General features: G+C 38.1%; 2 protein-coding genes across 3 annotated transcripts; both read left to right on the top strand.

Moving 5' to 3' along the window:
- Positions 1-790: 790 nt before the first annotated feature.
- On the top strand, positions 791-8,513 carry lrrc61 (leucine rich repeat containing 61). Its single transcript, XM_084094791.1, has 9 exons — positions 791-960; positions 1,871-1,966; positions 2,048-2,194; positions 2,892-2,952; positions 3,036-3,121; positions 3,202-3,267; positions 3,364-3,432; positions 5,543-5,668; positions 5,790-8,513. The coding sequence occupies exons 1-9, from the start codon at positions 933-935 to the stop codon at positions 5,894-5,896; spliced, it is 786 nt and encodes a 261-aa protein (XP_083950917.1). The 5' UTR covers positions 791-932; the 3' UTR covers positions 5,897-8,513.
- A 1,398-nt stretch (positions 8,514-9,911) lies between these two features.
- Positions 9,912-21,301, top strand: idh3a (isocitrate dehydrogenase (NAD(+)) 3 catalytic subunit alpha). Of its 2 annotated transcripts, XM_084094282.1 has the most exons (12): positions 9,935-10,027; positions 10,467-10,526; positions 12,165-12,227; positions 13,430-13,513; positions 16,012-16,126; positions 16,210-16,397; positions 18,714-18,847; positions 19,007-19,109; positions 20,397-20,461; positions 20,554-20,638; positions 20,720-20,872; positions 20,973-21,301. In XM_084094282.1, exons 1-12 carry the CDS (start codon positions 10,001-10,003, stop codon positions 21,054-21,056), a joined length of 1,161 nt encoding a protein of 386 aa, XP_083950408.1. In that variant the 5' UTR covers positions 9,935-10,000; the 3' UTR covers positions 21,057-21,301. The 2 variants fall into 2 exon arrangements, with proteins under 2 accessions (XP_083950409.1, XP_083950408.1); XM_084094283.1 differs by lacking the exon at positions 10,467-10,526 and having other exon boundaries at positions 9,912-10,027.
- The last annotated feature ends 150 nt before the right edge of the window (positions 21,302-21,451 follow it).

Genomic DNA, 21,451 nt, shown 5'->3' with positions numbered 1-21,451 from the left:
AAATCAAACTTTTGTCATAATTTACTCACCCTCAAGTTGTTCCAACCCTGTATGAGTTTCTTTCTTCTGTTGAACACAAAAGAAGATATTTTTAAAAATGTTGGCAACCAAACAGTTGACGGCACCCATTGACTTCCATAGTATTTTTCTTCCCTATACGGAAGTCAATGGGGTCCATCAACTGTCTGGTTATCAACATTCTTCAAAATATCTTCTTTTGTGTTCAACAGAAGAAAGAAACTCAAACAGGTTTGGTGAATAAGCGATGACAAAAGTTTCATTTTTGGGTGAACTAAACCTTTTAATAGGGCTAAATAACCTTTTTTCCACTTTAAAGAACCGTTTGTGCAATGGAAAGATTTCATGAATGTTAAAAATTCTTCGTGGAACTTTGTGTGGTCTTTAAAGAAAAGCACCAAGTCACTCCTGGTTCAAAACAAACAGTGTCATTTATAAAAAAAACTATCAAAATGTTTCGCTAAAGTTTTTGGGCAAATCTTTCTTTTATACTTATTCCATTATAACAAACTTTACATAATAGAAAAATTCTAAGTTACATTCCATTCCCAGTTTCCATGACAATATCCTAGTAACCATTGTAAGCACACAAAAACGCTGAAAGGGCAACTTCCGGCTGGTGTGAACTTTTAAATAAATAATTCATCCCGCGCGTTAATTAAACCAAGAGAACGTTTGAAATGAAGAAAAACATCGGAGCTGTAAAGCAGGGGGGCAAACAATCCCCGCATTAAAATCATCGCTATATAGGGCAGACATTACAGTGAGGCTCAGGCTAGCCGGAGAGAGCTAACAGTCACACCTGCTCAGATCTGCCCGTGCGCACTGCACACTGTAAATGCCCACCAGCATTTATTACCAAAACATCCATCCCATGCTGTAATCTGCGAATGACTGCATGAATCTGAGCGACCATGGACTCTAAGAGGGAAAAGGACAATGGTGAGTAGCTAATTATAAACGGTGTTTTAAACCTTAGCGCGTGCTAGCCGCGGTAGCTGTCCACACACTGTGGTGCTGATTCACAAAGATACATCTGGGACTAAAATTACATGTATTTTTATCGGATATATTTTGCGGGATATTTCATTGGTCTGGCAGCATAATGAATGCAGCCTTGCATTTTAATTTCAGTAAAACAGCATGGCGTCTCCTTTAGGGAATTACTCGCTTGTTGCTCCGTATGTGCACTGAATTAGGGTTCATTAAACACATGCTTCGCCTCTGTTAATTAAACCAACTGTTGGTTTACTGTTGGTTACCAACTTTTAGTGTATCCACATAATTTCAGCTATTATATTTTAGCTCGCAAAAGTCTTTTTTCAAGTGGGTGCTGTGTGTGTTGCCATGGTCGACTTAAAATTGATTAGTATAGATGTTATTATATCCAAGGCAATTCAGTTAGGTTAAGTGAGATTATTGTTTTATTTCTATGATTCTGCACCTTTTTAGAGTACTGGATTACAGGAAACCAATCCCATAAACATCCCAAGTGTTGTTTTAGTGTTATTTATAGGCTGTACTTGTTTTTATTAATATTTTGAATTAGCTTTATTTTTCATATTTCCCGTTTTCATTTTCAATTTAGGCCTAATTATTTTGTTATGTGCTTTTGTGTGTGTGTATATGTCAGCATGAAAAATGAATATTTGCATTAAACCCAGAGGGAGCTGCGGCTGTAATCCAGTCTTTGAGAGTTAAAGAAAAGCGACACATAAAAGGAGATTAAAACTGTAATCACCATGAATCTTTTGAATCATGTAGAGCCATATTTATAATCTCCCCATAGAAAATACTGAACACACCACAAAGAGCTTTAATCCTGTTCGGACATTTTCTTCTTATATTCCAGATACAGAATGTGCAAAGATCACCACCGTGCTCCTGAAATCCCGTACTGGGGAGTTCGATTTGGAGTCCATCTTGTTTCTTAAACTGAGGAACTTAGGTAAGACAACATTGTAGTGTCCTTGCTGAATACATTCTCACAGTCGCACATAAACACAATCTTGCTTTTGTTTTTTGGCAGGAATTTATGATCTTGGATGTATAGGAGAGTGTGTAAACCTGGAGAGGCTGGACCTCTCTGGAAATAACATCACAAATCTGGGGCCTCTTTCACCTCTACGAAGACTTCTCGTTCTTAACTTGTCAGCTAATAGAATCTCAAATTTAGGTAATGATTATTTCAACCTTAAATAAGCTATCAGTAGAATTCAGAAAGCCTTGTTATTAGCAAAATCGGTGGCTGTTAAATGAACTGCAGCCAGCAACTTATGCTAATAAGAGCCATGTTTAGATGAATATGTAAATATGTGCAGCATGCTTTCCTCTCAATAAAAAATAAACACACAACAAAAATGACAATTAGGAAAGCCTCTGATCATAGCGATGTGGATATGTTTGCACTTGCTCTGCAATTCACCGGCATCATGTCGACAGATGAGGTAATTAAATACACTATTGTGATAGTTTGATTATAAAGTATATTTGAGACTATAGACTAAATAGATCTGGCTATGTGAGACACTAGTTTGAATTAATCCATTTTCTTTTAACTCTTTCAGCATTATCCTTTACATTGTAATCATTCATTTCAATTGCTTTCTTGGCATTCATTTCTAATGATTTTCCTGGCAAAAACATTTAGAGTTCTTTACATAAAAGTCAGTCTACAGGCTTTCATAGACAACCTAGGAAGTCTGGGAAGGTCTCGTTTTTTATGTTTCGTTACAAGCTGTTCACACATTGGCAATAAAAAAGCGATTAATACATGAAATGTATTTTATATAGCCACTTTATTCTGATTACACAGTATATAAAAATCAGTGCTATTATATCTGACTTTTAGAGTTGATCATGTCTCTTCTCAGAACCCCTTTCCAGCTGTGAAAGTTTACAGAGTTTGAATGTTGCTGGTAATGTGATACCGAGGTAAGCCATCTTTTTTAGCTACTCATATTTATCTGTTTTCCTATCCACCTTTCTATATGACACAAATTGATTTGCACCTACAGTGTTGAAAATGTTCATGCACTCAAGTCTTTAAGAAAGCTGGAGAGCATCAGACTGAAGGACAACACCTATAATTACACCAATCCAGGTTAGCAGGTTTCTGGCTTTAATTTAATAAATCTTGTTGGCACTCAAAACATTTCTTCATTCTTATTTATTTTGCTACAGTCTGCAAGAGTTCATCATACCGGACTATTATTCTAGAAATGTTCTCAAACTTGAAAGTGTTGGACGGTGAGTTTTTCATTTTATTTTGCTAAACACTCTTTTCAGAAAATGTTGTACTCAGTCTAGCAATTTATCATGTTCTCTTTTAATGTGTTATTTAAGGTGAAAGGGTTGTGGGACGTGGAAGTGACTTATATCAACTATGCAAAGACATTGATGATACTATTAAAGGTACTTGTTTGAATTTAAAGATTTTAATAGAAAAACTGTCACTTGTGATGCACTTGTGTTTCATTTTGTACTGTGCAGTTATGTGTATAATATGATAATATGCTTAACACAAAAAAGAAAGAAAAATTCAAACAATATAAACATTTTTGGGGTCAAACATATTTGATTAATTAGTGCAAGTTAACTTTGACAGCCCTAAAAATATACCGTTCAAAAGTTTGGGGTCAATACGATTTTTCCCCCCAAAGAAATTAAAACTTATATTTAGCAAGGATGCATTAAATTTATCAAAAGGGACAGTAAAGACATTTAGAATATTACAAAAGATTTCTATTTCAAATGCTGTTCCCTTTCTGTCAGTCACATTTGACGTTATGTTGCCTGATAAATGGGGTCTCACTTGGGAGCCCCAAATCACCTCTGAGTTTTAGAAAAATGGATGAAATGAAATTGGCAAGTGGAATTTGCATGCCTAGCCACTCCCATGTACATACGGGTATATAAGATGCAGCCATTCATTAGATTTTTGTGAAGTGGTTGCAAACACCAATCACTCTTCCAATCACCATAGCTAAAAGAGCATTATAAAGAGTAGATTGCTGGAAGAATCGATGGCACATTCAGCTGTCTTTCGCCAGTTACTGAGTGCACAGTTAAGTGCAGCGATTCCCCCCTGGGTGCTTTGTTGTAAAAGAGCAGATGTCCCTAAAAGAGCGAGCAAGCGTCTTTTTTAAAGATGGCTTTCCGTCCGTGTATTCCTGGATGCGGTAATTTCCTGGCCTCGACTAATGGCCATGATCGCTGTCTCACATGTCTAGGGCGCAAGCATGCTGGGATGGCACTCTTGGATGGTTCATGTCGTCATTGTGAGACTATGACCATGGCAACACTGCGATCTGCTGTTACCCAGCCCGGTTCCTCTGCACTGCACAGGGCCACGGTGGTTAACACTCAGGGACACCTGAGGGTTACAATGGGAGCTCTTCCACCAATCCAGTCCTCCAGCATGTCGAGTGCTGCCAAGCGCCTGGATGACATGGGTCCCTTCCATGGCGGATCCAACGTGTCATTCAGTTCTCTGGCCGAGGACCAGATGTCGATGCCTGCATCAGAGAGTTGGCTATAGTCCTCTTGGGATATACAGTATATGAAGCTGAGCTCCCCCCCTCTGTGGTGGTCGCTCACACGGAGTCGGATTGCCGCGGGCATCAGGCTTGAGTGAAACCCTCCATCTTGCCCTGAGCACTCGCGGTTGGACGATTGGTTCCTGGGTTTTTCCTGCCCCAGTGCCTTTCTTCCTGGAGGTGCATGAGGAGATCCAGAAGTCGTGGAAGGCACCTTTTACTGCCCAAAGCCGCTTCACGGCCTCCTCCACTCTCACTACCCTCGATGGAGGGGCCGCTGCGGAGTACGTGGAGATTCCACAGGTGGAGCCTGCAATTGCGGTGCACTCGTGCCTGTAAAGTGCCGCCAACTGGAGGAACCGTCCGCGGCTCCCGTCCAAGGCCTGTAAGCTGACGTCACCCCTGGATGCTAAGGCTCACAGTGCCGCTGGACAGGCCGCCTCCACCCTGCATGCGATGGCCATCCTGCAAGTACATCAAGCCAAAGCACTCAAATAAGTGCATGAGGGTAGTTCTGAACTAGGGTTGATACTGGCGTGATACCACCACCACCTGGCCGCCGAGGACTGGACCCCAGTCTGCTTGTCATCGAGGGGTCCTCCTGCTCTGGCACTGCCAAAAACAATATCCCGGTCGCAACGTTGAGCCCACAGCAGGAAGGCGACGCAGCCTGTCCCACTGCTAAACCCCCCAATGTCCATCAAAGCGGCCTTGAGATGGACCACCCAGAGATGGAGGGATCTTCTCTGAAACAGGAGGTGGTGATCGCACCACTCCTTCCCCTGGAGGAGAATCTTTTGTTTCATTTAAAATAGTTTATTTCTGTTCTTACAGACCCCAAGCATTTTTCTTTTTCTTAATATATTACTTAATACAATTTTACTTCATTACTTTTAAAAATAATGATTTTTCTCTGTATTTATGAGAGACTGCCTACATACAGTATCTAAATGTTCTATAATTATTATTTTCTCTTTCATTTGTAGCAGGCATGTATAAAAATGGCCAACTGCCTGAGGTGCCAGAGACCAAACCTTGGGTGGATGATGGTTTTTGGGAGATAAAGAGATCAAACAATGCCATTGTTGATGAAGCCTATAAACAGTTCAGTGGTATGGGCTAAACTCATGTACATTAATCATAATAATTTTCTAAAACATTCTTTAAACACACCATCAGCAGTCACACTTCCAAAGCATTGATTTAATATGCTTTCGGTAACCATCTCAACAGATGTTCTTCATGAATGCAGGCTCCTGAATAGTCGAGCAGCACATGTGATCTCACAAAACGAACGGACCTTCAGCCTCAAGAACCAACCAAAGCAGTATGCCGTTTGAATCTGGGAATTTCTCCATCTAATTATGTTTCCATAAGAATGCATCTGTTTTCCACAGCTTTTTCTATGTATTTTTAAATGTCCATAAGCTTGATGCATCACCGGTGCCAGAAATCCAAAATGCTCCGTGTTGCCTGCAGTGTGAGGGTTTAGTTTTTTGTAACTACACTTGAGTTCTTTCTGATTTACCACCATTTAAAGCAGTGGTTCTCAACCAGGGTGCTGCATTGAACTTCTAAGGGGGGCTCAGATGACTTGAAAATAAGCTAAAACAACAACAAAATCAAGATATGTCTTTGTATTTGGTTATTTTTATTTCGAAGATACACAGATGAGCCAAAACATGACCATCTGTCTAATATGTTGTTGGTTCTCCGCATGCTGCCAAAACAGCACCGACCCACGAGGTATGGACTTCACAAGACCCCTGAAGGTGTCCTGTGGTATCTGGCACCAAGACCAGGATCAAGATCCTTCAAGTCATGTAGGTTGCGAGGTGGAGACGCCGTGGATCAAAATTGTTGGTTCAGCAGATTCCACAGATGCTCAATTGGATTGAGATCAGGGGAATTTGGAGGCCAGGGCAACACCTTGAACTCTTCATTATGTTCCTCAAACCATTCCAAACAATGTGTGCAGTGTGACAGGTTGCATCATCCTGCTGGAAGAGGCTGAAGGGGTGTACCTGGTCTGCAACAATGTTTAAATAGGTGGCACGTGTCAAATTTATGTCCATATGAATGGCTGGACCTAGGGATTCCCAGCAGAACATTGCCCAGAGCATCACACTTCCTCCACTGACCTATTGTCGTCCCACTTATTGCGCATCCTGGTGCCTTCACTTCCCCAAGTAAACGGCACACATGTACATGGCTGTCCACGTGATGTAATAGAAAACGGGACTCATTGGACCCGGCAGCCTTCTTCCACTGCTTCAAGTTCCAGTTACGACGCTCGCGTGCCAATTGTAGGTGCTTTTGACGGTGGACAAGGTCATCACAGGCACTCTTGATTGGTCTTTGGCTACGCAGCCCCATACGCAGCAGAATAAGATGCATTGTGTGTTGTTACACATTCCTCCCATAACCATCATTAACATTTTGTGTGACTTGTGCCACAGTAGACCTTCTGTTGGCTCGGACCAGACAGGATAGCCTTCGTTGTCCTTGTGCATAAATTAGCCTTGGGTGACCAACACCCTGTCACCGGTTTGTGGTTTGTCCCTCCTCAGATCACTGTTGGTAAATTCTCACCACTGCTGACTGGGATCAACCCACAAGCCTTGCCGTTTAAGAGATAATCTGACCCAGTCGCCTTGCCATAACAATTTGGCCCTTGTCAAAGTCACTCAGGTCATTATTCCTGCACAGACTGATCGGTGTATGACATCAAAGTACCACAAGATCCACCTTCGCTTTCACACCGGGTAGTTCTAGGAACTTAGCTCAAGGAACTAGCCACCAGGGTGGTTTCCCCGAGAACTAATGGTTCCCTTAGGAACATTTTCCTGGTTGCATTAGCACCGCCAGTAGGAACTCTGAAGTTGTTGTGACTTTTACAGTGCGGCTGACCTTTATTTTGACAGCGCTGAGAATGCCACCCAGAGCCTGAGCACACGATATTAGATAGAATTGTTATACAGAAAGTAGACAGTATATGAAAAGGCATTAGCGTATGCTGTGTGGTTTATGTCCAGTGTTACTAGCTGAGCAGAAATACATAATCATGCTTCGCTTGGTCCCCTCAAAGTTTAAAAAATGGCGGGTGCTGGTGTTTTGCGTGTGTTCGGCCAATCAGCGTACACTAATGTCACTGGTAGTTCCTATAGTGCTGGTTTAGACCCTACTCTGAAGTAGGAGCTAAATTAGTTCCTCCAAAAGGAGTTCCTAGAACTAAAATTGCTCCTAGTTCCTGTGGTGTGAACACGCCAAAAAACAGGTACTTCCGCCTTGTTTGCTTACCATCTAATCTACCTAGAACTTGATTTGTGGCCTTGTTAAGAGATGATCAATGATATTCGTTTCACCTGTGACTGGTCATAATGTATTGGCTCATCAATGTACATCTTTCTAGTTATGTTAAGCTCTAAAGCACTATATTTAATTACATTGTGAGTGATGAGGGCCTTCAAGTATCGTTGGGGACAATAGGGGGTCTTGAAGTCAAAAGGTTGAGATCCACTGGTTTAGAGAGACTGATACTGTAGTTACCCCTAATCCAATTTGATCACTGTCTCAGGATGTTCAGAATCAAGACAATTCCTCTTTGCACTCCTAAAACAATGCTGTATTTAACATTATGCTTTAAATTAATGCTGCTATTTGTATATTTCCTAATGGTAATGCACTTATTGTGTACCATTAGTATTGTTTATTAACCACTTCTGATGCTTTCCCATGTTGCTCTTCTTGTTTACAATTTTTAGAGAATGCTTTTTGCCTTTTTATTCTATGCCTAATGTGGAAATTTTTTTGTACCTTGCTTGTTTTCATATGGCATTTCTTTTTCTTTGCTCAAGCAGATTTTTGTTTTAAAATACATCTAAATTGTATGACATATGATCAGCTTTGCATCTTTGCATTTACATTTTGTTGGATAAAGTATGGTACATTCATGCCAGATATCCCTGTGTCTATGTTTATTCATCTTACAAGTAATGTAAATAAGCTGACTATTAAAAAGACTTAGGGTAAGCCAAAGTCCATTTTAAAAATAAAATAAAATATGAAAAAATATCTACAGTCTTTGATTAAGCCAGAAGTAGGAAATCGTTAAAATAGGACATTAAGTAGCTTTTATAAATGTACCTTAAAAAAAAAAAAAAACAGAGTGTTGTGCATCTTGAAATAAAACGATGCTTTCAGTTTAGACAGCTTAAACGTGCATTTTAGTCCGAGTATTTAAATGGTTAAATGGTATATAAATGGTTAAAGTGAATGTTTACATTCTGTCATAATTTACTCACCCACACATGTTGTTCCAAACAAAGTCGTTCTGTCTTCCATGGGATACAAACGGCAGAATGACCTGAATGATGCCAGAACTTTCATTTTTAATTGAACTATACCTTTTATTTTGCACAAATAAGGTATCAAATATCGTTGTGAACACATTCAAGAAAACATCTCCATCTTGTGGTCTATACAGGTCTAGTCAATACAGGCACTAGACGTAAAAGTTGCCTACCTTACGAATTCTTTTCTATCCTAAAGGTTACTCGCTCGCTAAAAAAATCGTTTTGATCATGAGGGGAGAAAAGTTACGTTGCAAAAAAAGAAAAAGGGGGAAAAAACCTGGAAAATGTACAGTGACATCCAGTGCGGTAGGGGGAGTGCAACAAAAGCATGTACGTTCATGCTAAGAGTTCATGTCAGAGTTCTCATCTTTAGAGCTACATGCAGATCAGCGGTCCTGAACATATGGTTGCCAGGTAATTATCTAAATCCCCATTTCCCAAAATTTCGCATTTTCCCCCTGTAATTGTTGGGAATATTTGTGAAATAATATCAAAATTCATAAAGTATAGCTTACTCTAAAAATATGTAAGATTTTGTGATGCTCCTTTTTTATTGCAAGTATTTTTGGTATATATATATATATATATATATATATATAAACTGGGGTTTTCAAACCAAGGGGCCGCAATTAATGTAGAGATCCACAAATATAACTCTGTGTTTAGAGAAACAAAGTGTAATTTTTGTATAAAAAAAACAAATAAATAATACAAATATGATTACACTCACAAATGAAAAAAATGAAATTCATTAATTTTAATTAAAAAACAAAAAACAAAAAAAACAATGCATGATGAGTAGAAAAACATAATACAGCCTAACTTAATAAAATAATATAAAATAAATACAATAAAATACAATTATTTTGGTATTTATGCATGAAAATATATTGCTATTAAGGCTCTCGAACCAGGATGGTCAAATTTTGCGGCCCGTGGCATCTAAAAGATTGAAGATCCCCCGCCGCAAGTTAAAGCATACTAGTCTAGGTAAAATCTGGCAACCCGAGATACTCATAGCGGAGGATGAGACACCGGATAACTGCTGCATTGTGTTAGTAGTAGTCGCAAGATCACGATTAGCACAGGATGGCTGGAAACGCGTGGAGGTCAACGGTAAGGACTCTATTATGTGACAAACCTCAGATTATAGCAGTCCGTGTGCTGTTATGCCTGTGTACTATGCATGCAAGTATATACTTACCGTACGCTGAAAAAAACAACGTTGCGTTGCATTAGAGATGCCACAGCGGCCCTGTACTGCATGCCCTTCACACAGGCACTTACATGTTTAACACATTTAACAGCTCCCAGTCAACTCATATACTAGCTAGTCTTTTAACACATATGAGTGATGAGTGTAAGAGAAGTTAAGAGAATAAGACGATGCGTTTTGAATCACGCCCGAGTCAAACGCCACAGATGTTCAACACCACTGCAGTCATCCCCCATCCACACATTATTGTGTTTAATAGCCCAAAGAGTAAATAAACTCAGCTAGTAAGACAGCAAGGTCAGGTTGTGGTAATTTAAAACGACATTCTTGCCTTTTCAGCTCCTAAAACTTCTCGAGAGATTCGGCGTGAGGATAAGTGACGCGAGCGGGACTCCGGAAGTAAGACGCGCATCTCAGTTCAGTCAGTTAGCTTTAACGCGTTAGCTCGCAGTGGGTTATTATAGTCATTAAAGATGGCAAATCTGACGTGGACATTAAAATAGTCACGGTGAGATAGTTTATAAATGAGCTTAGCTGATTTACATCAGCAAAGAGATCCATTAACGCCAACTAACTAACCAACCACCAGCTGGTGGATGAAGGTCACCTCGACATGTTGGCTTCATGAATGCAGTAACAAGAGCTGAATGTCACGACTTAATTTATGAGTTTCCATTATTAACTTAATGTTATAGTTCTTCTAGAATCTAGAACATACAATCATGAATATAATAAGGACATGACAAACATGCAGAAGAACCGTTTAGTGTCCTTCAGAAAGACTGGTGTTTAACATACAATTATGGCTTCTAATGTAGTTTAGATTCATTACTAATATTAGAAGGATGAAATATAAAATAGCTGTGCATATGGTGGTAGACATTAGCTCTATAAATCATCATATAATGAATCATTATTTCCACAGATGGCTCTAAATGTGTTCAAACTTAAGCCACATATTTAAAATGTATGAATGTTATTGCAAAATATGAAACACATTCTGGCATCTTAAAGAAAAAAAAAAGAATACTACTAACTTACTAATGTTTCTCAAAACTAACTACTTTTCTTACAAGGGAAAGAAGCCTGGTAAGAAGTCACCTGAGGTGGCAAAAACTTAGCCTACTATTGTCTTAATTTTGAATCTCTATATATTGTTTTATAATGAGTAATATTTGTATTTTGTAAGGGGGGTAGTTCAACCAAAAATTCCAATTATAGGTCAAAATTCTGTCTTCAGTTACTCACCCTCATGTTTTCCTCATCTTCGAAACACAAATGAAGATATTTTTAATAAAATCTGAGAGATTTCTGTCCCTCCAAAGTGCCTTTCTGAATTAAAAATCATTTTGATATTTTTTTGTGGGAAATGTCCAAATACCTTTTGTTCACCGTTTTATGGCATCGCTCTCACAGTACACTGCCTTCTCAAAAAAAAAAAAAAAAAAAAAAAAACCCTAGTAATGTCCCGATCAGATATGCTGTCTTTTTTTTGAGGGGTTTGCTTTAAAAACAAAAACTTGTCATTTGTGTTTGACCATCAGTGACCAATAGCGTTAAAGTTTTAGGCTGATTTAAACTGAATGTTCATACTTGAAGTGTTGACCATGCAGATTTGTGAAACTACACCCCTCATTTTACACCAGGGATGAGTAATAACTAACACCTAATCACATAGATAATTGGCAAAGATTTGCATTGGTTTAATCTTTTTGGCTTCAGGATGGTCCCTGGTGTAATTCACCTTCTACATGCTTGTCGCCTTAATTGGACTTGCTGCATTTTCTGTTCAACAAAACACTTAAAGTTTGCATGCAGAATTAATGGGATCAGATTAAGTCTGGCTCAGTCTAATTAACTGCTTAAGCTACTGTGTTCGGCAGCGAACATCAGCCATAGTGGCAGTCGCATTAAACGCAGCGCTTTTTAAAATCGCATGGCCAATAGAATGTTTGGGCTTTGTGTATTGGGTAGTGTCAGCTTGATTGATCTTCCAGTGTTATTGATCTGTTTGTACCTTTGAAATCGCCTCTGCAGGTGTCCCGTGTAATAGGAGCCATAAAGACTCAGACCCCACAGCCCAGAACCTTCTCTAGAGGGGTAAGTTGTAAGTTTTTACATGTACCATGGTAATCCCAAAAATGAAAATTCTGGCATCTTTTACTCGCCCTCAAGTTGTTCCAAACCTGTATGAATTTTTTTGTTCTGCTGAACACAAAGAAAGATATTTTGAAGAATATGGGTAATCAAACAGTTGTGGGGCATCATTCACTTTCATAGTATGGAGAGAAAAAAATACTATGGAAGTCAAATGTTCTTCAAGTAACGCTAATAGAACATTCTGTCAAAGTTATCTAGTCTTTTATAATGTTCTCAGGCAAACGTCATTTATAACATCGTCCATGGGGTTTTTTCTGAAACGTTTTACTACTACGTATTTCAGAATATTAGGAGAACATTTAAAAGTAACATTTCAATAATGTTTGAAGAATGATAATGGAATATTTCTCTAACGTTCACAGAACCAAGAAAAAACGTTTTAAAGCATTTTCTAAAAACTGGACGTTTTTATATTCAGAAGAAACTTTTATATAATTTAATTGGAACGTTAGCAAAACGTTCTTAGAACAAATTTTTCTTAGCTGGGAATGATGCATATGAATGTAATTTGTGGTCCAGTTTGGTTGGTATAATGTACATGCTCACTTTTCTTTAACATGAATAGAATTTAAAAACTTAATGTAATTTAAGTACATCAATTGCCCCAAACCAGTTTTTTTAATAGGTTTTAATATGTTAAAACTATTATGAAAATGGAATTTGATATCAGAAATTTAAAGTCAATTATATAGTGACCTTAAGTATAGAAATTAGAAAAATGTTCTAAATAATCATCAATATAATAAAAGGGATGGTAAATGGTCAGTTTTACATATCCAAAAGGCAAGTACTTGGAAAAGCTTAATGCTCAGCTTTGGGCTAAGCATGAATCATCAAACATTAATTCTGAAGCTTGCAGAAAATATGTAGTTGTGCAAGTTACACATAAAGGCGTTGGCCTTTTGGCAGTAGCAACCGTACTCAAAACATATGCTGCAAAATAATTTGAGTTATTAAAAGTTGTTCTAGTTATAGGAGCCTGCAGTTCAAACTTGATGAACTTTAGTACTTTTGTAGTGAAATCCTCAAATATATGTTGAAGCCTCAGAAAAATAATGCCAGATTGTGATACTTGTGAATAATTTTCCAATTTCCGATATTTCATTTATTTATTTATATATTGTTGTGCTTCATTTTGACAGATTCAAACTGTAACGTTAATTCCTGGAGATGGAATCGGTCCGGAGATCTCCACTGCAGTAATGAAGATATTTGAAGCAGCAAAAGTACGGATCTTTTGTTTTACTCTTCAGGAATTCAGCTTAGGCTGCAAGTTGCAACAAGTGCATTGAGCGACTATTATACTTTTAACCCCTTTTGTGCACTGCTTTCAGTCTTAGAAGAGAATTCAGCACATTTGTGTAAATATTTGCCCACAACTTGAATAGCGCAGTTGTATTTAAAGTCACCATGAATTCAAAATGGCTTTTTTTTTTTTTTTTTTTTTATGGAATATTGTAGGATTTATTTTAAATGATTTATCCGTGCACATCATTGTTTATTTAATTCGTGTGCCCTTGTAATCTTTAACAAAAATAACTTCCCCTCCCTCTTGCAGCGACATCTAGCCAAGTCAAGTCAAGTCACCTTTATTTATATAGCTTTTTACAATACAGATTGTACAGTGATAACAGGGAAATAATGCAACAGTTTGTTTTCGCTGTAAAGCAGCTCTTGAATAAAATAGTGTCGTAGTCCAGCTTAAGTTAGTTCAGTGATGGTTCATTTTTGTTATAATGAAGTTATTAATTTAGTCCATTTATATATATATATAGCAGCTCTGGAGAAAACAGTGATGTCATCGTCCAGCTCAGTTCAGTTCTCATACAATGGTGTCAACGCATGCAGATCAATAATATTGTTGAATGTTAAAGGGGTCATATAATGCCATTTTTGTACAAGCTAATATGATTCTTTAGGGTCTAAATGAAAAGTTTGTAATATACTTTAATTAAAAATTCTCATTAGTATTGTAAGAAAACACTCATTTTACCTGGTCAAAGACAGCTCTGTTTTCAGCATGCCGTTTAAGTGCATGTGTCTTTAAATGATAATGAGCTTTGCTCACCCCGCCCCTCTGTTCTGTGCGTACACCGTAACACAAAAACCATAACGCGTTGTTCATTATAAACGTGGGATTATGAATTATATTGAGAACGTCGTACATAGAAAACATGCCGTAATGTACCCTGAGTGTAAACAGCCGCATTCATCGTGAAGCGTGCAGCAAGCGATTTGCAAAGATTAATATAAATATTAATATAAAGTTTAATAAAACGTTACACTCACTTCAGTTATTCTGGAGGTGCAGCAGGAACACGAATAGTTGGTACCGATCCTTTTTTCAGGAGCAGCTTCTTAGCAAAACCAGCTTTATACTGACCTCGTTTGTAAAGCAGTCTGGTGTGTGAAATGATTCGCGCAAATATGGAAGCATTGACGTTGATCGTGGGGAATATTCCCTTCGAAAACAAACTCAGCCACTGCGTCTTCAGCGGTTCGGATTTAGGAACATCAAAATGACTGCTGTGTTCGTTATTACACCCAAGAACAGAACATCACAATCGCTTAGACGCCATTCTGCTCATAGACAGTGCTCCAGCGTATCAACAATGACGCGCGGACTATGATGACAGACAACTCGCTCATGAGCGAGGGCTGGTCTGTGTTGAAACGCTGCTGTCAATCAACAATCGTGGGAGGGGCGTCCGACCGTGTGACGTCACTAGGTCGAACGGCTTGATTTGAGAGATTGGAAAACATATAAGGAGATTAAAAAAAAAACACTGGATGGATTTTTATCGTTTTATGATGGTTGTGTATAGGCACTGCCAACACACATTTCAGTACAATCAACTTGTAAAAGTGCATGTACCATTATATGACCCTTTTAAGTGTCCCCAACTAAGCAAGCCCGAGGTGACAGTGGCAATGAACCCAAAACTCCATCAGGTGACAGAATGAAGAAAAGAACCTTGGGAGAAACCAGGCTCAGTCGAGGGGCCAGTTCTCCTCTGGCCAACGAACGAACAGTGTATGATTATGATTCAGGCAGCATTACAGGTCAGAAGTCAGGTTGGATCGGAACATTCAGAATATTTAATGCAGTTCCATCTGGTTGAAGATCAGACTCATAATGGCGATATGGAGATGGGTTTGTTGAGGATCTGTGCCACTGGCTGTCGTGTCGATGAGGCCTTCACAGGGGAGAGGCTAGTTGACACAATCTCTGCTGACACTTCAGGGCTGCGTTGTGGTCGAGTCTAGGCGCAGGTCCATAATCTGATCTGGATACGGCCCGAATCCGGCTGACTACGGTAACCTCGGGATAAACACAGAGTAATATTGGCGTAGATGCCATTCTTTTTAAGTACATCGGAAGTGTTCCCGGTTCCGGCTGACCTAGTTTATGCAGACTAACAATCTTTTAACTAATTTGAATCATAGAAGTTGATAATGTGTTATATGTATGCCAGGTTAAAGAGATGTGCTTTTAGTCTAGATTTAAACTGACAGAGTGTGTCTGAGGGCGAACAACCTGTCACTCACATGAGATCAACCAATAGCAAACCAGAACCATCCAATCAATTACCGATGGACAAAATCTAATTTTCTTTTTCGAGAAGCCATTTCACTCGGATATGTCACAGTAGGGAAGAAAATACTATCGCAATTTGTTTCATGCCAACTTTAAAGCTACATTGTCACCTTTTTTCTCAATCAGGCCCCTATTCAGTGGGAAGAGAGAAACGTCACCGCCATCCAAGGTCCTGGAGGCAAATGGATGATCCCTTCTGAGGCTAAAGAGTCGATGGACAAAAACAAAATTGGATTAAAAGGTAAACTTGTCGACTCTCTCACATCAGTCGAATCATTATAGTGTTAACGAAACTCACACAAATCAATTTCGATTATATTTCAGGTCCCCTGAAAACGCCAATTGCTGCCGGACACCCGTCCATGAACCTGCTGCTAAGGAAGACCTTCGACCTGTATGCCAATGTGCGTCCTTGTGTGTCCATCGAGGGCTATAAGACGCCTTACACCGATGTGGATCTAGTCACCATCAGAGAAAACACAGAAGGAGAGTACAGTGGGATTGAACACGTGGTATGTATGTGCGCCCATCTGTATTTCAAACTATTTAATCAGTAATTCAACCAATCCAGAGCTAGTTGTTCTTATTCTTTTGATTTCTGCTGCAGAGATCTGCAGTTGCAGGAAAAAGTATGTGAATACTTGGACATTTTTCGTAGATTTATGTATTATTTAAAAGGTCAGATCCAAATCTGATCTCCAATTAAGTCACACCAATAGGCATTATCTGCGTACGAATTTGCATACTATATAGTAGGTACTACATTTGGTTTTGAAACTTGCTTTGTGACCGTTAAAGTATGTTCTATATAGTATGAATGAAATTCAGATGTACCACATCCGTCATGTAGTCACTGTCATGTGACCTATGGTGTCAATTGCATCGCTTCACTGCCATTCACAAATCCTCTCCTGTGGCCTCATGGGATAGTAAAGTGTCCATTGCACACTTCAGATTCTAGAAGTAGTTAGGACTGGTTCACACATAACAGGTTTTTTGAGACTCAGATCAGTTCTTTTAACTTGAGTGCCACATTTTAAGAACTTCACATCATGCGCAAAAGACGTGAGCACAATGGTCAAACACGTCCGTCTAGTGAATGTTTACTTTGAAAAACAATGGAAAAGCAGCGTAGTGGAATGGAGTAAACGTTGGAGTAAATCGTTCTGTGTAAACGGCCCCTCAGTCATCTGGGTATTTTTCGCATACTGTTTTGTGAATACTTTGAATTCGGGCATATTAGTTGGCTCACATACTGTTTTTTTGCCTACTATATAGTATGGAATTAGACATATTTGAATGCAGTGAATTTTTTATTTTGGACCATTCATCATTACTAAACTGATTCAGTTTAGCAGTATTCCTGATATTTGGTGTGAATCGCTGTCTTAAGGTCATGCCAAAGCGTTTCAGTCAGGTTGACATCAGGATATGGGGTTCATGTACTTTTTCCTGCAACTATATATACATTTATACCCCTTTAGTTCTTTAGGCCTAGTATACAACAATAGGATGACATTTGACCTTTGAGGTCATGATTGGCTCACTTCACAAATGTCAAAGGTCATGCTATTGTCATCTAATGCTATCTTAACCAGTTTTTCGCGCAGTGCTAGCGGGAATTCAGTGGGCAAAGCTCATATTTCAATGCCGTTTATTCTTTAGGTAGGTGCCACACGGTTGCTATAAATCTGTTGTCTCTGGTCCCACTCCATAGTGTGTCAAAGCGTTACGTGAAATGACCTTCAGGTCGTCACATTCCATTCATGCGATCTTCCCTTTGTCTGTTCACGTTATTCAAAGTTTAAACATGTACACTACCATTCAAGAGTTTGGAGTAAGTACAATTTTTCTTTTGGATGAAATACATTTATTTTATTTTGTAAGGATGAATTAAAATTAAATAGATCAAAAGTGACGGTAAATACTTTAATAATTGAACTTTCTGTTCATTACATAAATGTATCATGGTTTACACCAAAATATTAAAGGGATAGTTCCCCCTAAAATGAGAATAAAGTCATCATGTACTCACCCTGGTATTGTTCTAATGCCATATGCCCTTCTTTCTTTAATGGACCACAAAAGGAGAATTAAAAAAATGTATAATAATGTCCCAATTGCACTCGTCCATATAATGGCAGTGAATTGCGAGAAGCATCAAACTTTTTAAAAGAAGATGCAAAAATATCACTGAATGATCCCAAGCATCACGTGCCGTATATTTGTTTGGTTCGCACACACCCTTAATTTTCATTATAGGGTGAACTCTCTGAGCTGCTATCATTGATGATAATAAGAAATGTTTCTTGAGCAGCAAATCAGCATATTAGAATGATTTCTGAAAGATCATGTGACTGAAGACTGGAGTAATGATGCTGAAAATTCAGCTTTGATCACCAGAATAAATTACATTTTAAAAATATATTCAAATAGAAAAGTTATTTTTAAATTTAAATATTTCACAATATTATTATTATTATTTTTTTAAATAAATAAATGCAGACTTGAGCATTAGAGACTTCTTTCAAAAACATAAAAAGCACCAACCCCAAACATTTGAACAGTAGTCTAAATTTAACTTTTCTTGAATTTTCTCAAAACCCCTAAACCTTTGAATGGTAATGTATATGATGTGGTTGTGTACATAAAACTTTGAGTTGCCTTATAGATCAAGTCCATCAAATGAAACTTGTTGTGCAAAACTTAAATCTTTGTTTAGCAGTACACCAATAGTTTGTTTAGCAGTCATCATATATTGCCCCTTTGTATGAACTAACCTGACTATTACCACAATATTAAATGTGCTCTATTTTCACCTGAATCAGATTGTGGATGGAGTTGTGCAGAGTATTAAACTGATCACAGAGGATGCCAGCAGACGCATCGCAGAGTATGCATTTGAGTACGCCAGAAATAACCAAAGAGCCAGCGTCACGGCTGTTCACAAAGCCAACATCATGTGAGTTTCACCTCGACTAGAAATGTCACAAATCACACAGTAACTTTGTAGCTATGACAAATTACTATATAACAGGAGTTTTTTACTGGTAACAAATGTCTTATTGGATGTAAAATAATTTTAATATATAGAGATGCTGAATTCAGTGATGTCTTCTAGGCGAATGTCTGACGGTCTGTTTCTGCGGAAGTGCAGAGAGGTTGCTGAGAATTTCAAGGATGTGAAATTCACAGAGATGTATCTGGATACAGTCTGTCTCAATGTATGTATACAAGAAAACTTCTTTCATTAGGCCTTTTCTACTCATCTTGCAACTTTGAAATGTTTTTGATGTGCTTCTTTTAATATATATATATATAAGGGGTGTAATGGTTCTCGATAAAATAAAATCGAACCATACCGTTCGGCACGCACTTGCACCTCGGTTCATATTAGATCTGACGACGCATCTATAATATGGTTTATTGAAAATAACAACGCGTAAAACAGACAGCTAAGGCAACATTTCTAATTTCATTCAATTTAAATTTTTCAAGTTTAAGTTTTTCATCTAATATTAAAATGGGAACGTTTTTCAAGTTTAAAGGTGCTGTATGTAAGTTTTTGACTGTACTAAAGCATAAAAATACCATATATTTGCAGTTCTTTAGGAAACATGCTGAATTCACATACTCGTTTTTCTGAGAGAAAAAAAAAGCCAGGTCTTTTCCATACCGCACGTTGCCAATTTACCCAATTAGTATTTCTATTACAGTTGGCAGAAGCATATTACAGCCATGGAAGCCAGCGAACAAACTGGGTCAGAGATCACAGATTCTACCCGACCTAAAAAGCCTCAGCACCCATCTAAAAATCTCTATGAACGGTAGCATATTAAAATGCCATATCAACTCATCATAAATCAGCTCATCAAACAGTGTAAGGCTCATTGCTGTCAATTGTCAATTGGCTCATTCCTGTCGTTCCCTAGCTGTCAGTCTTACATGCTGCACCTTTAAGCACTCAGTGTAGTGACCCAGAAGCAGTGTTGGATCAGTTACTCTACAAAAATTAAATAATTACTAGCTACTTTTATTACATCTTCGACAGTGTAATTAGATTACTGTACTAATTACTCTCTCTAAAAAAGTATTGCATTGCTTATAACTCATTACTTTCTAAATCCCAAATCAACCTCGACCAGTTGAACAATACAAGGATAGACATGAAACTGCTCTTTTTAATTCTTTTAAATAAATATAAAATTACATAAATTATTCTTGACTTGACCAAAGTATTAAAAGGGAGAAGGTTACATTAAAAACATACATTTTAACATTATGACGTTAAATTTTAGTGCTAAATACACTATTGTTTTATATAGAATTGTTCTATAGTTTATAAAGTATTTAATGCTATTACATCAGAAGTAACTAATTATATTACAGAAGGGAAAAGTAATTAAATTACAGTAATTAATTACTTGGTTATACATTACACACAACACTGCCCAGTAGTCACTTTATTTTCATCAAATCATTAAGATCTTTGCATTGTGATTGTTCACTAGATGGTGCAAGATCCCTCTCAGTTTGATGTGCTGGTAATGCCTAATCTATATGGCGACATCTTGAGGTGAGTCGGTATAAAGCATCATATAATAACATTAAACGTGATATGATTATCTTTAGACTGCAACTCTCACCAGCCTTTGATTTGTCTTTCAGTGATCTGTGTGCTGGATTGATTGGAGGCCTTGGAGTCACTCCCAGCGGGAACATCGGAGCCAATGGTGTTGCCATATTTGAATCGGTATGTGTTGGATGCTGCAATAGCTTTACAATGGAGTGATCAATTAGTATCATTCCATTTATAATAATTCTTGTGTGTTAGGTACACGGAACTGCCCCTGATATCGCAGGCAAAGATCTGGCAAACCCTACTGCCCTTTTGCTGAGTGCCGTCATGATGCTGCGTCACATGGGACTGCACGGTTACGCTAAAAAGATTGAGACCTCCTGCTACGACACCATACGGGACAAAAAGGTAGGATCAATTATTAGTGATCTTTGGGCATGAATATGAATTTCCACCATCAAGACAGATCTTGATACTTACATCTGTGACCTGTTTTTATATATTCCAGCTTCTGACCAAAGACCTTGGCGGAAACTCTAAGTGCTCAGAGTTCACCGATGACATCTGCCGAAGAGTTAAGGACATGGAATGAGGCTTTTCTAAATGTCTATGTTTGGATCTCACGCCTAAAGAACTGACAGTCAAAAAACATGAAATTAATCTTCGTATCATTCTGATATCTGCGCACAATTCTACTAAGTGTCTGCATTTTTGTTTCTCCAGAACCGCAAAGCACTGTCTTAAATTCTTGTTCTACGGTGACTGTATTTGTGAGCTGTTTTAATCTGTCAAAAAGGAACTACATATATCTAAGATAAACCGTATTTATTGACTGGACATTTTCTCTGGTTTAATATTGCCTTTCTGTCACATGACAGGAATAATCTTGTCCAAGTGTAAGGGGCTGAAATACATACTTTTTTTTGTCTTTAAAGTGTGTTAAATCCGTTAAAAAAAGAGTGAATAGATGTTTCACATTTTTATGCT

The sequence above is a fragment of the Abramis brama genome (assembly GCF_963993115.1).
Source record: "Abramis brama genome assembly, chromosome: 20".
Classification (NCBI taxonomy): domain Eukaryota; kingdom Metazoa; phylum Chordata; class Actinopteri; order Cypriniformes; family Leuciscidae; genus Abramis; species Abramis brama.
The sequence above is the reverse complement of the archived record's forward strand: the minus strand, read 5'-3'. Positions and strand labels throughout refer to the sequence as shown.